The sequence below is a fragment of the Tauraco erythrolophus genome, chromosome 7 (assembly GCF_009769465.1).
Source record: "Tauraco erythrolophus isolate bTauEry1 chromosome 7, bTauEry1.pri, whole genome shotgun sequence".
In the NCBI taxonomy this organism is placed as follows: domain Eukaryota; kingdom Metazoa; phylum Chordata; class Aves; order Musophagiformes; family Musophagidae; genus Tauraco; species Tauraco erythrolophus.
In genome coordinates this window covers 11,555,938-11,571,907 of record NC_141471.1, presented here as the reverse complement: position 1 = coordinate 11,571,907, position 15,970 = coordinate 11,555,938, and the positions used below count along the sequence as shown (strand labels likewise).

The following is a 15,970-nucleotide window of genomic DNA, read 5'->3' as shown; positions in this document are numbered from 1 at the left end:
GGCTGCAGCATCCTAGAAGAGCCAGGCCTTTTTCCATGACATGTTCATTAGAGTGCAGATATTTTCTAAAATGCTGTTTTTTCATTGTGGAAAACTCTGCAGGTCAACAAAATTTGGCCTTGAATTCATGAAAAGTCAGCAGAACTTTCCCTTGCATATCCATGTATCCCCAGTTCCTAGTAAAAGCAGAGGCCTGGTATATGTAGTTTAAACATCCCCAAGACTCAAACTTGCACACTTACATCGTTTTTTGAAAAGTAAGCAACAGTTTATTTCTGTTAGTAATCTCCACAGCTCTTGTATAAATGACTGTCGTCTTAAAACAGATGTTGCTGCATTCAGTCAAGTATTCGCTGTGTTTGTTGTGAATGCCATATTTCAGAATTAATAGCACGCCTGCTTGCAGCTGGAGAGAAATCAAGTGTCACACTGATGGGGCTATGTGCTTTCCTATCTTAGTACCTAGAGAGATTGTGGAAGTATTCTGAGACTGCTTCATTATAGCATTGCCCACCGCAAAGATCCATTATTATATGGACTCGCTTACTTTCACATTCCCAGGGGTGAGATGATTTTCCAAGGACTGATCTGTGTTGGATGAACACAGTAATTTTTATGAAATCACTTGCCCTGTATCTGCCTGAAGATAAGTCAGTGCTGTCAGCCCAGGACAATCAAAAGACAAAGCCTAACTGTAATTTGTTCTGATGATACCACATTTACTGTGTCTCACCCTATTTAGCACGTCCTGATTGCATTTCCAATAGATAAAGCTACCAAATTATCTCTACTCAGAGTATTTACAGACCATGTATTAGGGAACGAATTCTCAGTATATCCTTCGTTTCCATGGTAGCTACAACAAAAGTCTGATTAAACTCGTAAGAGACTTTCATGCTTTCAACTACTGGTTTCCTGTAAGGCAGCAATTGCTAACCTTTCCTCTGTATAATTACTTAGCATACTATTGCTGTACTTAGCATTGCCTTATCTAGAATTTTCAGCCAAAATTCACCTTTGATAGTGCTGTTTTCCCATAGCATCAGTTGCCTCCCTGTAATAACTCCGAAGGTGTTAAGATTCTTCTCTTGCACTGTATGTTGATGCAACAGTAGCTGCCCTTGCTCTTATTGCCTCCTGCAAGCCTCCTCTCTGCCTGGTCTTCCAGCCATTCTTCTTGACGCCACCCCAGATGCTGGCTTCCCTGAGTCAGAGACTTATTTGTGGATTTACTTATTTGTTAAATGTCTAACTTCAGGGCTGATTCTCTACCGCAATGTAAATAAGACATAAATATGTATTATATGTACATAAATAACCTCTTATTAGAAATCATTTGGCATTCTTAACTCATTAGTGCAAAACATCAACCTTCTTAACCTTAATTATCTGCTATTCTGCGAGCCAGTTGTGTTTGTGGAGTATCCCTGTAAAAAACAAGGATGCTAAACCTGCTCAGAGTCCTTGGGCTCATCCTGCTCCCAGTGTATCGTCATGTTACCAGGAACTGGCTACTAAAGCCAAGGAAGAAAGATTGTTTCCAAAGGCTAAATCAAAAAAAGACAAAAATAGCTCAGGGAAGAGGAATCATATGAGGCGAAAGGAAAAAACAGATGAAATGGATGAATTCAGATCACATCTAGGTATGTCTCCCAGCAGTTTTATTCTGCCAGGGCTAAGTCCCCTGAAGGGAGGGATGGAAGTACCATTGCTTCACAACTGGAAAAACAGAGTGCCGAGGATGGTTTTTCCATATTTGTGTTTCTTGAACAGCTGGTGATTTGATATCAGGGTTTTATAATTACAGGAAAACTGAAAACACGAGCAAAGACAATAGAAGTAAAATATTTTATCTGAAACATAGGTAGAAACAGACTTCTGCTATCTCGATTCTAGCAATGCATGGCTCCTGTCTACAGCAAGTCTAATTTCTTTTCTTAAAAAGAAACAAGACTGCATGAGAAATTAGATGCAAGAGAACTACTTGACGCACAACTGCAAGACGTGATTTAAGTGCAAAAGAAGATGCTGATTTTCTTTTGTGTGCTGAGGCATTTTATGAAAAGGCTGCGAGGAACAGTTTTATAATGTGGAAATTTTTAATGTAGCTGATGCTTACCATGGGAGGAGCGCCCCATTTAGTGATCCATGGAGAACTATCACCCAGATCCCTGATCCGTGAGGAGGTATCACTTTGCTTACAATATGTTGAGTGTTTGACATGGCTATGGAGCAAATGCAGCTAATACTCAATAAAGGAAGCTGCTGAGGCATGTTAAACTCATATAGGAAAAAACTTTTAACAACCTCTCTACATCAAGGAAGAATGCAGCTGTAATTTGTTGAATAGGTTTTTGTTTTTCAAAAAAGAGCTGGATAAAAAGGAGCAAACTCATTCTCCTGCTAAAAGCTGCAAAAGTCTGTGGGAGGACTAGGAATATGCAGCATATTTCAAATATCTCAGTTACAGTTCGGAGCTTTCGAGGACACTATCTGGCCTAAGTAAGGAATGAGGCGTCCCTGTTCATGGGGTGTAAGGAGAAGATTGAGTCAGGATCATGCTCCATGCCAATCGAGGATGCACACTGCAGAAGAGTGCTCTTCTAGCAGCTGTAGAGAAACATGAGATACTGCAGCATGGCTCCGTATATGGACCAGGAGGAAATGGCTGACCTTGCACATTGCACACAATTACTTTCTTGCTTCAGGAAAGGAAGGCTGTTTGCTTGTGGAGCCTAGAAGGATCTTACGTGCTGCCTTCCCCAAAGTAAGTAGCTGGGAGAAGACAGCTTGTCAGAGAGGAAACTCACTGCTTATTATAAATACACATACATTTGTGCAAGGAGGCGAGAAAGTATGTTCTACAGAAAAGACTTCAGTAAAAGTTCCAAAGAGTTTTCCTATCCCAGAGCTGATACGAACCAGACTAAAACTGCTGGCCAGGCTCTTTCTGTGTGCCAGCCCAACTACTGGCTAAAAAAAAAAAATTGTCATGCCCCTTCTCAAAAAAATTACATTCCAGGTTGTCAAAAATGTAGGGAGTAATGGTTAAAGAACACTGTGAAAAAGGGGTAAACAGCATGAGCAATCTGTAATTAAGTGTTTGCTTCTGTATTTGTAGGTGCTATTGTTTAACCTTTGAACACTGCCCACCTGTCAGCAGTTTATTAATACAGTTATCTCCCTAACATTGTCTTTCACCCGGTTCTCCCTGTTGAGAATAGGTTGCTCCCTCCCACGTCGCCATGCGTTTCAAATGAACGGTCTGTGAGCACAGGCTCATGCCTCCGGCATGGCTGTGTGCCGACCACTAACTCTCCAGTCTCCAGCTGGTTGTTATGCTGGTGGGATCCCATCACAGCAGTGTGCCAGTGCAGATAGGATGTCACTTTGTTCCACAAAAACAGAGATGGGCTTGCTCCCTTTTCCATGGACAATCAAATGCACTGATATGTTGAACGTTAGATCACACTGAGGGATATAACTGGGAAAGACCATGGAGAACACGGTGTCCATAGGAGCACAACATTGTGCTAAGTTACGAGATAAACCAGACAAAGAAAGTGACTGTGCTAAGCAGAAAACCTCCTGGGAAGGGTGGGCAATACGTCTTGCTGATGGGGTAAGGAATTTTCCTCTATTTGCAATAGATGAGAGTTTCTGATGAAGGAGCGCAGCAGCCAAAGCCGTGGGTCATCGCTGTGGGACTGTGAGCTTATGGGCCCCTGTTCTCTGTGCCAGTTTTAATTTCTCTGCCCTTTGTTTTGAGGCCTCGTCTCATTTAATATATTGTTACCTCTTTGAAGGGAAACTTTTTCTCTACCATGTGCTTGTTTTTACAGTTCTGCTTCCTTTGTATTTCAGTTACTGACTTTGCTCCCAGAAGTATGCTTGCCCTCTCTATCCTGTCATAAAAAGTAAAGGCAGAGAATAAACAAATAAAATGCTTGAATGCAACAGAGAAAAGACTGGGGACAGAGCTGTTTTGTCTGAAGTTTGCCAAGTATTATCAGGCAGCCTCTAAGAAATACATGTCAGGTTGAATATTGACTCCAGGTTCATTAATTGAAACAGCACAAGTTAAGCAATTAGCTTTCCTGAGCGTGTTACTTTATTCTTTCCTATTTATTGATTCCTTGAAGAGAAACTCACAAATTGGATTCAACATATGGTTGGCCAACCTAAAACAGTGGAGGACAGTAGCAGATAAGGAACTGTGCATTGGTTCCTACCACTGTAAATAGAAGTGGTAATATTGTACTCTGTGCTCTAGATTTTCCATTGAGACTTTCCTGTGGAAAAGCCAGATGGAAAGAGGATAAAGATTTTGTTACCTATAGGAGTGCTTTGAAGGGTCAGGCCCTGGAGTCGTTTTATCAGCTGTAACAGTGCTGATAGAACGTCGCAGACTTCTGCATGAAAGAACGTTTCACCTAAAAGCATTATCTTTGTACTTAGACCAGGACTTTTTCAGAAGGCCTGAGTGCAAGTACATCAAGGTATATCTGTGTTTGAAATTCTGTCAGAAGTTTATAGTAGGTGAGAAATTGTAGAATGCCACACTATGAGGAAAGAGAGGAGAGGTGAGGGGTTTGATTTTTTTTGTTGTTTTTTTAATGAAAGCTCCTAACTTTGTGGCATTTCTGGACAAAATGTTCGTAAGTGAATAATTTGTTTCAGGAAAATTTAACAAGAAACCTATATTTTAAAGCAATGCTCAATCTCAATATGATGAATTCAGTTAGCCTGAGTGTGCCAGGGTAGGTAAGAAGACAATTCAGACACTTTTGTCAGACCTGCAATACAAGGGGCATCACCTTGCCAGAGACGATTTGAAATTCTAAGGTGATGTTCTCTGATGATGTTCTGTGTGATATATGGAGAATAGAAACTGCTTTGTGCTGATGAGATTCGGGGGGCCGAGCAATTTCGTGTCCTGAGGGAACTTGGGTGTATCTTCTTACCCTTTTTATACTTTGTCTCAATGTGTATAACAAAAGTGGTTTCCCTCCTTTAGTGAACAAGGAGCTTCCAAATACTATTGTATAAATTCTTATTACAAGTTTCCTTGTATTTTTTAAGTAGCTGCTAGGGACAGATTGTGGGCAAGCAGTGGGAGAGAATGGGTCACATAAAATATAATGGATACTGTAGCACATCCTTTGCCAAGAAAAAGGCAAAGAGCTACTACACTCTTGCTCAAATTGATGAGAAGCATATCACCAGGGACACCCTTTGGTGAGGACTGTACGTTACAGTTTAGGTTTAAATCCATGCTTCATAAGACTTCAAAAGAGATAATTAGTTGTATTTCAGTTAACATTCCTTGTGGTACATCAGCAAAGTTGGCTTGTAGATCAGAAAAGCAAAGCTAGAACCTAGAGAAGAGCAAAGCATTTGTATGGAAAGTGCCTACCTGAAGCTGGTATTTGATGGGAACAAACCTACTTACTGTTTCTGTCTTGATGTGGTTACAGGATAGATGTTGTAACCCATGAAGTGTTCTCCACTGTAATTCTGAAGTATCAGTCTGGCTTTCCCTCATCTCTCTGGTTTCCCTATACTTTGGGACTTAGTCTCTAGGTATGAATGGCTTGAATGCTGCTCATTAGCTTAACAAGTCCAACTCTATACAAAGCTGTCAAAATAGGTTGAAGAGCATCTTCAGAACCCATCAATAGGCTTTCATTCAGAAAGAAGACCACATCAAACTGTATAGGCTATTATTAATTCCTTACGTAATCCTTAGCCTTTCTTTATATGCTTAGAGGCACTTTGTTTAGCCAAGAGTTTTGTTCCTGGGAGAGAACGTTGTGAAAAGATTTTTCATCCAAGCTTGACTGTTTCTGCTGCCTTTTTTTCCTCTTCTCCCTAAAAGCCTGTAAACTCTTGCTGATAGTCCCTGGGCCATCTCAGGACTGCCTGTCCTCATCCTTTTCTAGACATATATCCTGCTTTTTTTGTTGGCCTCCATACTCTGAGTAATGCCTTCAACAGTTGATCTTGCAGGCTGAGCTGGAAGCAGGTGTACATGTTTCTTCTCCCCAGTCAGCTTCCCTCTTGTTTATTCAGAGGTTCTTATCTTTTCCATTGTTTTTGCTTTCCTGTGGGGTTTCAGGGTGGGTTTTTTTTAGTAATCTATAGTTTGGTTTATTCCTCAGTAACCTATTACAAATAAACGTATCAGGCATGTGCTTTATTAAGAAAACAATTCAATTCCTGGACTCCCGCAGACTCATTTGAAAATCAAAACCCTGCAGAGTGTTTTTTAATTAAGCTGATGAGTTTACCTTCTTACATCAAAGAAGAAATCAAAGAATTCCCAAATTGTGACTCGGTGTCCAGCTGTCACTAAGCATTTTAATAATTATTTTCTGTCAGCTGTCCTCCTTTAAAAATCTAAGCTTCTGAAGAATTTTGGTTACACCTTGTCTCCCTCCTAATACAGTACAGAACAATCCTAAATACAATAATATACAAATAATTCTATCTCAATCAGCAAAATTTATTATTTTCCAAAAGTTGCTGCAGAGTTTTAGATTTTTTTAAAAGGGAAAGCTCATTTTTTTTACTGCTTGATACCTAATTGCTATCCTTTGAAGGAAAACCAAGAATTTTCCCTGTTTGTTGGATAAGAAACACAAACTATTAGAGAGCATGTTCAGTCCTGTATACGTTATTGGCATTGGTGTGGAGTGAGCAGGTAGGAATTTAACTTGGGGACATGCTGTTAGGTAAAGGCTAAGATTTGTTTATTTTCTCAGCCCGGTACTTTTCACATAAACTTTTCATCAGATTTTAATTATAAAAAAGACCTTAAACCTTCTACTTTAAAATAATGACTTGACAGGAGAGAAATTGTTTTCTGGTTTGGTGTTAGCATTGCAATCTTCCTCTGTTCTGGTCTGTCAGCCCCACAGCTCTTTTGAGTATGCTTTTCCAGCTTCACTGTTTGCGTTTGTTGCTTTGCTTTCTCTGACATGCCCATGCTCTTCGTGATTTAAAACAAAAGCAAGAAGCAACTCACAGAAGCAGCTGATAATGTTCTTTTTCTTAGACTTACTCTTCCCTGCAGTCTTTCCACAGAGAATTGCTTAAACCCTGGCAGAAGATAGGGAACACAGTTATTAAAAGTGAGACGTTGCGGCTTATCAGCAGAGTGGATCATCTAATGCTTCTAGTCATCCTTCCCAGTTGTTACTTAAAGCAAGTTGCTTATACTGATGTGATCCAAGCAACGACTCCTTAAATAAAGATATGTATACTCTTTCCTGCTGCTTTTCTTGAGAAGCGTTGCCTGTTCACACCTGCCACCACATCGACACAGGAGTAGGAAATGGGCTGTGTGCTGCCAAACCAGCCTGCAAGGGTGGTCTTCAAGCAGCAGCAGAAGTGGGATCACTCTGGATTAAACTTGCCTCACTCTGCTCCTACTTCACAGATGGGAACAGCTAAATAGTGTGCTCAGCTTGCTGCGTTTTCTACAGGTGACTAATGGCAACTGGTTAAAAGGCAACATCTAATATGATTCCAGTTGTGTGCCAGGTGGTCAGTGTGTGGCAACTTCTTTAACCCGAAGTGACGTTTGTTGGCTGCCCTGCCTTTTGCATAGTCTTCTTGTGCATGTCTTCTCCCAAGCCCAGAGAAATAACTTGGACAAATAATGCAAGGTTGTAAACTAAAGGCAGATTTATTTCAATGTATAGATATGGTAGTACACAAAACAAAGTAATTAAATCAAAACATGTCGCTAGTACCTTCTAGACATGATAAATGGCCTTTTTCAGACCTGGGGAGGCAGACAGCTATATATACATATGGAAGGGAGAGAAGCTCTTCACTGGGGATGTCCCCATGGAGAAGGGATCTGTTGGATGCTTTGGAGCAAGGTGGTGTGAGCTGTGTGTAGCACCTGCCTGCGAAGCAGCACCAGGCCTGTGATCAGGGTACTTTTTCTTCTCATTCCACCTCAGCCCAACCCTATGTAATACTTACTTTTCTGTAAACAAAACCATGTGAAGGAGACAGGAGGAGGATTTGGGAATGGGAGACCCGCTGCCATTTCTTTTGTGATGTTTCACATACCTCTAATCTTTCAAGCAAATGTTCCTGTTCACTTAGTCTGTGTGACTCTTGTGTAAATTGGAAACGTCATTCATTTGAAGGACAGGTGATGTTAATACACAAAGCTTTCACTGAAAACAGTAATGGTTGCTGAAGGAACACTTGGTTAAACTGAGGTTTGCTGTGGAGAAGCAGAGTTCCTACTGCAACACTGTTCTGAGAATATCGTACAGGTCAAAGGACTTGTTTGTTGGTCTGACACTTTTCACTGTAGTTGCTTTTTCTACAGCGAGGAGAACTCATGCAGTCCGTCTGAGATCCCATGTGTTCCTGGCCTTTCATCATCCGATTCACGTTGTCAGCCTTGCTGGCATGCAAACGAACCTGTGCACAGGCGCACTGAGCGCACAAACAGCTCCCTTCTGTCTGAAGCTAGCCTGAAATCTCTCTTTCCTTCCAGATGTCCACACAGAAGCGGTTCAGGCAGCCCTTGCTAAACACAAAGAAAGGAAAATGGCAGTCCCCATGCCCTCAAAACGACGTTCATTGGTGGTGCAAACATCGATGGATGCCTACACACCTCCAGGTGAGCATCTCTGTGCATTTTATGAGAATTTTAAAAACAGTTCTTTGTGTAGCTGTGAACTAATAACCTGCCTACATAGATAGTAACAGAAATGTCAGCTGAAGCACTGTGTAACTCAGAGCATACTCAGTGTAACACTAAGGTATGTTTGAAGAGGAGAAGATGAACTGAATGATTTGAAAGTCAAATGGGGCAGTTTGCGTGATTGCTTTTCCCTTGGTGGTACCTCAACTTGCATTGGTCCTTCTGGTCTTATGAGGACGTAACTATGGCTAGCTTGTCATATTTTTTGTGACTCAAATTTCCTTTCAAGTTTCTAGTCTTGAAAGGAGTGAAACATGGTCTTTACAATTATTTGTGCCTTTCCTTTCCAAATTTACCTGCTCTTCTACCTACTAGACTGTGAAAATACCCCACATCTCATTCATTCTCATACTCGCTGAATCCAGCTGGGACTCTGTTTCTAACTGAGGGGTGGGCTTTCTACAATTGGAAAACTTTCTCACAGACTTTGTGGAGTGAGCTTGGGAACATATTTTGGATATTCTCTACAGTTAATACATGGTTGGAGATCTTCAGAACATGCTCAAGCCACCTTATGAAGGAAGACTCTTTTGTTATACTTACTTTTGTACAATAATACACAAGCCTTGGTGTTAAAGCAAGAAAGCTCTCTCAGTGCACAGTTAGCAATTGACTTCATTTCAGGGCTTTCAGTATTACAGACTTTTCTTGCTAGGTTCATACTTTCATGAGTTTTTCTTAATGGCAATTATCTTTAGATTTGTAATATGAACATGCCTTATTTCTATTAAGAAAATCCAAAAGCATTGCAAGTTAACAGACTGTTTTTAATTACTAGATACTTCTTCTGGTTCAGAAGATGAAGGCTCTGTACAGGGTGACTCCCAGGGAACTCCCACCTCAAGTCAGGGGAGCATAAACATGGAACATTGGATCAGTCAAGCGATTCATGGCTCTACCACGTCAACCACTTCTTCCTCCTCAACACAAAGTGGAGGCAGTGGCGCTGCACACAGACTAGCTGATGTTATGGCTCAAACACATATAGGTTAGTATATGGACATTTTGAGTATGTCCAGTTTAACATGAATTTTTTCTCTCACATTCAGCTGATGCTGCTGTATGAAGTCTTATAGAAGTCTTTCTTGTGCTTTTTCTTCTTTTCTTTTTTTCTGTTTATGTATATTATGTGGAAAGACAGATAGTCTTATGTCTTTATTTTGTGAGAAAATAAAAGTAGCAATTTAGATTTGGGAGTAAACTTACGTTGTGACAAAGAGAGTCTAGGTGTTGGCTCCCAAATATCTTAAAATGTGCAATTGCATGACTTCTATTACTTAGCACTGAAAAAAATCTCTATGGGATCCATCAGTAAGGAAGATCAGTGCATGCAGCGTTAGAGATTGCTTGCGTATGAGTTTCCCCTACTGCTGCACCACTTTAATTACATAGTTCGAGTGATTTTTGGTAATTCTTTTAACAGTAGGCCCTCTTAAGTATATCTTTTTCTGTCCATAATTGAATGTAGAGTATTTGGGCTACGATATCTAGCTATAATAGTCCTTGAGAAAGTCTATTATATACCTTCAGAGAAGAGATCTGTTGTTATTATTAATAGTACTTTGTCTTTGGAAAAATCCCTAAGAAGTCAAATCTTTCTTTCGGTTAGGGCTAAGCTTCACAGACATTAATTATTTCTGAATATTGTGCCAATGACATTAGTCTTCATTAAAATGAGGCAGCTATTTGATTAGGCAAGTGGAAGGCAAGGCTTTTTTTTCCTTCATTCTCCAGAAACTGCTGTTTATCATACGAGACATCTGCTTTGGGTGCATTCTTGCTGGGGCTGTGTATTTTGAGTTGTCTCACTGAAAATCTTTTGTAATCTATATTGGAACAGATAAAGCAACCTTGCTACTGTTCTACGCATATGAAATGCAGTTTTGTGTGACTGTGATCATTCCTTTTCAAGTATATGTAATGAGATACATGAAAGCATCTTAAATGTTCCTGATTTTATGTGCTGGAACAGTAGTCCCTTTTTTTCGCTCTGAGTAACACCTGGATTTTCAGATAAGTAATCCTCTCACCATGGCCTCGAATTGCTGAATTGCAGTCAGGGGAAGAATTTCTATTGTATTCTTAAATTCATGCTAAATGAATAGCTTAGAACCTTGTTTTAGAAACACATACATTTCTGAACACATTAATCATTGCATTTGGTTATTTTCTGTGACTTCATCTTGAAATGCTAGAGGAAATTATAGCATAGAGAATTAAATTTATCCAAACTCTAAAAGGTTGCATTACTCACACACCAAGTCTTAATGTGTCTTTAAATATAACTTCTTTACAATGTGACATTTCAGTAATTTTAAATCTGGCACAGTAAGTCTTCTTTTATAATCACTGAGTTTGTGGTAAATAATACAGCATTTATAGAGCTAAATTAAGATGGCAGTGTTCTATAGAAGACGAAAAATACCACTTCTTTTACTTGTTTTATTTTGCCTTGTTGTTGACTGTTCCTTTGAAGGAAGCAGTTAAGCTTACCTCAGTGTATACGTATTTTTATTAATTCTGACAATAAGATACCTTTAATTGCATCTCTAGTTGGTCAGTAGTTGCGATATAGTAATGTAAAGGTCATTTGGATACCAAATATGAGTGATATCTGCTAACAGATTGATACTGTGATCTTAAGGTTACCATCAGTCATTGTTGGCAAGATCGCCGGAAATGTAAGAGAAGCTGCACAGATGATAACTGTAAGATGTATTTCTTCATGGGTGAGCTGCTGTCTGTAAGAATTTGAAATTAAATGGCTCTTTGGTTTCTTTTCAATCTGAGGAGGTGGATTTTGCATTTACATGTGTTCTAAGAGGTAATAAATTTGAAGTATTCCCACAGATAGCCTAGCTCTTGCAGAGGCCGTTTGTCAGTGATCGTAAACGAATAGTCCTCTTTGGGAGAAGAGAAGGTGAGAGAGAAGAATAGTCCTGTTTTCTGAAGCTGGTCACCTACTGGAGACAATTTGTTCTTGAACACAAAGAACATGCATTCCCATGGCTTGATGTTTGTTTGGTCCAGGGAGTTGTTCTCCAGGGACAGATCAACCTGCAAGAGAGAAATCATCTCTAAATATGTAAGGACATACTGTCATACTCTGAAGATGCCAATTTTGATAAATACAAATTTAAGGGGCAATAGGAAAGACCTTTAATGAGAACCAAAAAAAAGCCCTCCATTATGGTATCCACTAGGATTTGACCTCACAGAGTCAAAGGGAGATTTTTCCATTTTAAATACTGTAATGCAGTCCTGAGAAGGGATTTGATAAAAAGCTTTGGCTATAATATAATCAGAGTTCAGCTTTGTGGATCATTTACACAATTTGCATAAGCTATTATATGCTTTTAATCATAGAATCATAGAATGGCATAGGCTGGAAGGGACCTCAGAGATCATCTAATCCAACCTCCCTGTCATGGGCAGGGACGCCTCTCGACCACGCTACTCAAGGCTCTTGTACTCAAGGCTCTTAATGTTGTACTGTTCATTTAATTTGGCTGTTGCTGCTGCTCTGTTATGGCCAAAGTTCTAGGTTAGGTTAGATATCCTTTAAATGTTTATTCTCAGCTTTAAGACACTCAGGTGTCTGTACTAAACTACAGGGAGAATCTCTAGTTTGGCATATGTATCACAATTGCGTTGGGTAATTCTTGAACTTAGAGGTCAAACCAGTGAAATCCGTAAAGAATATCTAATGTTCTGACCCATCTTTGGGTCAGTACTGTATATATTTCTAAGGTCTTTGAGCTTTCATTTGTCTGTATTATGCTTTTTCGATCTATACATATATAAAAATCGAGAGAAAGCACATCCCAAAGCTGAGAAAGTTCATGTAATGAACATCACACAGTGCTTACCTATGATTGTAAATCTATATAAAGAATTAAACACTCACTACAAAATTTTGATCCTGTAGGTGCATGTGATTTTTCTTTTCTGTACTTCACATGTTTCTGTTTGAAAATCAAAGACCTCTGTGCAAATTAAAGGCTACATAGATTTCTAATAAAGTAAATATAAAAACATGTGCCATAAGGCATGACTGATAGTTCTCTGACAACCTTAAAATTCATATGTGTTCTGAAGGGAAATATTAACTTATAATGTAGGAGACTGGTTTAAAATACTCTCTGTCACCTGGACATCGATACGCGAGAAACCAAGGTGATGGAAAAGACCACAGCTCTGACTCTGGATTTCCCTTCCCTGACAACTGGAAGAACCAACTGCTTTGGGAGAAAGAGCTACATTTTCTTCAATTATATTGAAGATGCAGGGATGATGCAGTATTGCAATTATATTGAAGATGCAGTATTGCAGGGATGTTTTCGAGTTCCTGGAGGCTTTTCAAATACATGGTGCTTATGTGTGCTTCCAAACTTTCACTGGAAAGTATTCCTCCACCTCTTTACTTCTCCTCAAACATGGGGCTCTGTCAGTGCACATGTTCCCTATGTGAACGTACTCTGCATTGTTGGTTCTTTCTAATTTTCATGAAATGGGATAAATTATATCACTCCAGTGACAGAAATGGAGAGACCCTTAACTGGAAACAGCTGTTCTGTCTGTGATCTTCTAATGCAAGAATATTGGAAGAGATGAGAAGAGGAGGTGATGCAAATATGTACGTTTGATGGAGCAAATGCTTTGAAGTCATGCAGCTGTCACAGTTTCTACTTTTTAGTCAACAGACATGTCAGGATCATTATTCTTAACTAAACCTCAAACAGTGCTTCAAGTTACCTGACATAAGACCAAGCAGCTTGTGCCCGTAGTCTAAGCCTGGATGGAGTGTTCTGTAGAAAAAAAGGGTACAAGTCACATAACATAACAATTATCTTTTTCTTTAGAAGTCATTCAGACCAAATTTTTTGTCTGTATGACTTTCATTTCTCCAAGCCTGAGAAAATGGAACCAACTGAGGATTCATAAATCTAATGGATGAAACCTACAGCTGTAGATACTGCCATGATAAGACATCTGTTAAGCAGATACTATAGAGGAACACAGCAAGACAAACCTTAATGTTCCGCTTCTGCTAGATAGGGGTTCTTCTTAATGGTAACGGAAATAGCAGATGGGCAGCCAGCGTGCTAAAACCCCACTCTTTGGCCAGCCAGTGGTGGCCACCTTGGGAACAGAGTTTCTTTTAAGTAATTCAAGTGCCAGTGCTGCTTGTTCAAAAGGAAGCCCTTTTACAAAAGAGCAGGAAGCTTCTTTCTGATGTTATTTCATCCTACTCAACACCATGTGTTATGAAGAAGTATTTGGTGTCAAGTGTATAGATCTGAAGGGAGAGCATCCCTGCTTTGTGGTGCCCAAAGATCATATATCTTCTCACCCATGCGTTAAAAAAAAAATTCATTTCTGTACTAAAACCTGAAAGGAGGTACTTTAGTTCGATTTAACTGGTGAAGTCTGAAAGATGGAACTACTTCACTGGAAAGATGTAAACAGTTACAGCTAACTTTAAAAATACCTTCTCATGTTACTAAGAGCTGACTAAGTACAATAATTTTCTTAGTCATGATCTCCTCTCCTATTTGCATAGCAAAACTGCGTTATAAGTAAAAGATAAAAAGATAAACATCAGCATTTTTTAATTGACTTAGTTTTGGGGTAGTTCAGTCACGATCTATAAAAAGCTCTTGCAAGAAAGGGCAAAAATTGTGCTGAGTCTAAAATAGTTGATAATGACAAGACATCTAAAACGAAGACATTATTGAAACAATTACCAGCATAAGCTTCATTGTTCAAGCTATTATACTTCAGTTAGTCACTTGCAGCACAGTATAAGGTGCTTGTTTCAGTGAAGTTATAACAATGGATGCGATCAGGCTCAAAGGGCTCAAATGGACATGTGTACAGTGTTTTTGAGTTGGATGATAAAAGCCATCTCATGTTTTCCTCAACCAGATACTGTGGTTGAGTGATAGGTGGAGTCCTTATGATGTTCATGAATATAAACATTAAACAACAACTACTGACATCAAGATCGTGTCTTAATTTTTCATGATGCTTGTCCGTCAAATGCTACCTTCAAATGAGAAGTGTGCAAAATAGGCATCTAATAAACATTGTTACTGTATGTGTAACCATAAAAATTAGTTAATCTGTGTTGATGGTGCATGAGTTTGAGATTAAATGCACAAGAATTACAATGATCTAAAGTTCAAGACTCATGAAAATACTTTCTAATTACATTTAAGGTGAAATTTAGTGTAGAAGTTGATGTTACAGTAGTGTTACAGCACCATAATGCTTATGGGACAGATTTATCTTTCTTTTCAAGCATATCTTGAAAATAGTATTGGAACAAGATGAAGTTTTTGCAGAATTTTTGCATTTTTAAAGACTCTTACCCTATTGTAAAATGGAGTGTGTTCCTCTTTGCTTCAGCAGCAGCAAAATGAAGACCTGCCACCTTTTGTATCTCAGAGGCTGCTGGGGATTACTTATGTAAATCACGAGAGATATTGTTATTTGCTCATGATATTTGTGTCCATCTACTCTAATGCTGATAAAAACCTGGAAAAAAATTATGAGACAACCCATAAAAATAGTCCAAATACATAGGTAATATAGACTCAGACTTGAAAACATGGGAAAACAAACTGTGATAGCATGCTGAGTTATCAGGCTATGAAAGAGAAAGATTAGGTCTATGGAATTGTTCAGCAGTGCTGCCATGAGTCAGACCGAATTGTGTTTGCCTTCTGGAAGGCAAGTCTTTGTTATGTGGAAGAATTGAAATAGCTCTGTCTAAAAATAGTAGACAAGCAAGTGTCCGTGCAGAATGCAAAGTTCATGTTTCTTTACGTTTTATTTCTTTCCCTGGATTCTAACCCTGCTATGATTGATTTTTTTTCCCTAATATACTAATGAATTCTTTTCTTAACTAAAATTGGCATATTCGAAATAGATACATTATAAAAGGGATATGCATTGCACTTGCTAGTGATTGACAGCATGCTGTGTTCTTTTTATTCAGAAAAATCGATGCAGTAATCTATCAGAAGTATATTTGTCTGGATCTTTTCTTTTTGAGTCTTTTCATAAGCTTTAACTGAGTATAAAATTAAATGTCAGTGGAGAACCTACAACCTAATTGTGTAGTTTTTTTAGCCTATGATTGCAGATGTACAGCCCTTGTTTTAATCAGTGAATCTTTATCATGCTGTGCATTGTAGTTGTATACATTCATTTTGTGCGTTAACTTTTAAC

General features: G+C 39.0%; 1 protein-coding gene across 1 annotated transcript in view; it reads left to right on the top strand.

Moving 5' to 3' along the window:
• DIP2C (DIP2 acetate--CoA ligase C (putative)) overlaps window positions 1-15,970 on the top strand; it is a 341,989-nt gene that overhangs the window by 203,127 nt on the left and 122,892 nt on the right. The window contains 2 exon segments of the mRNA XM_086614512.1: window positions 8,525-8,650; window positions 9,513-9,722. Of these exon segments, the coding sequence (XP_086470638.1) occupies window positions 8,525-8,650; window positions 9,513-9,722 (336 nt within the window).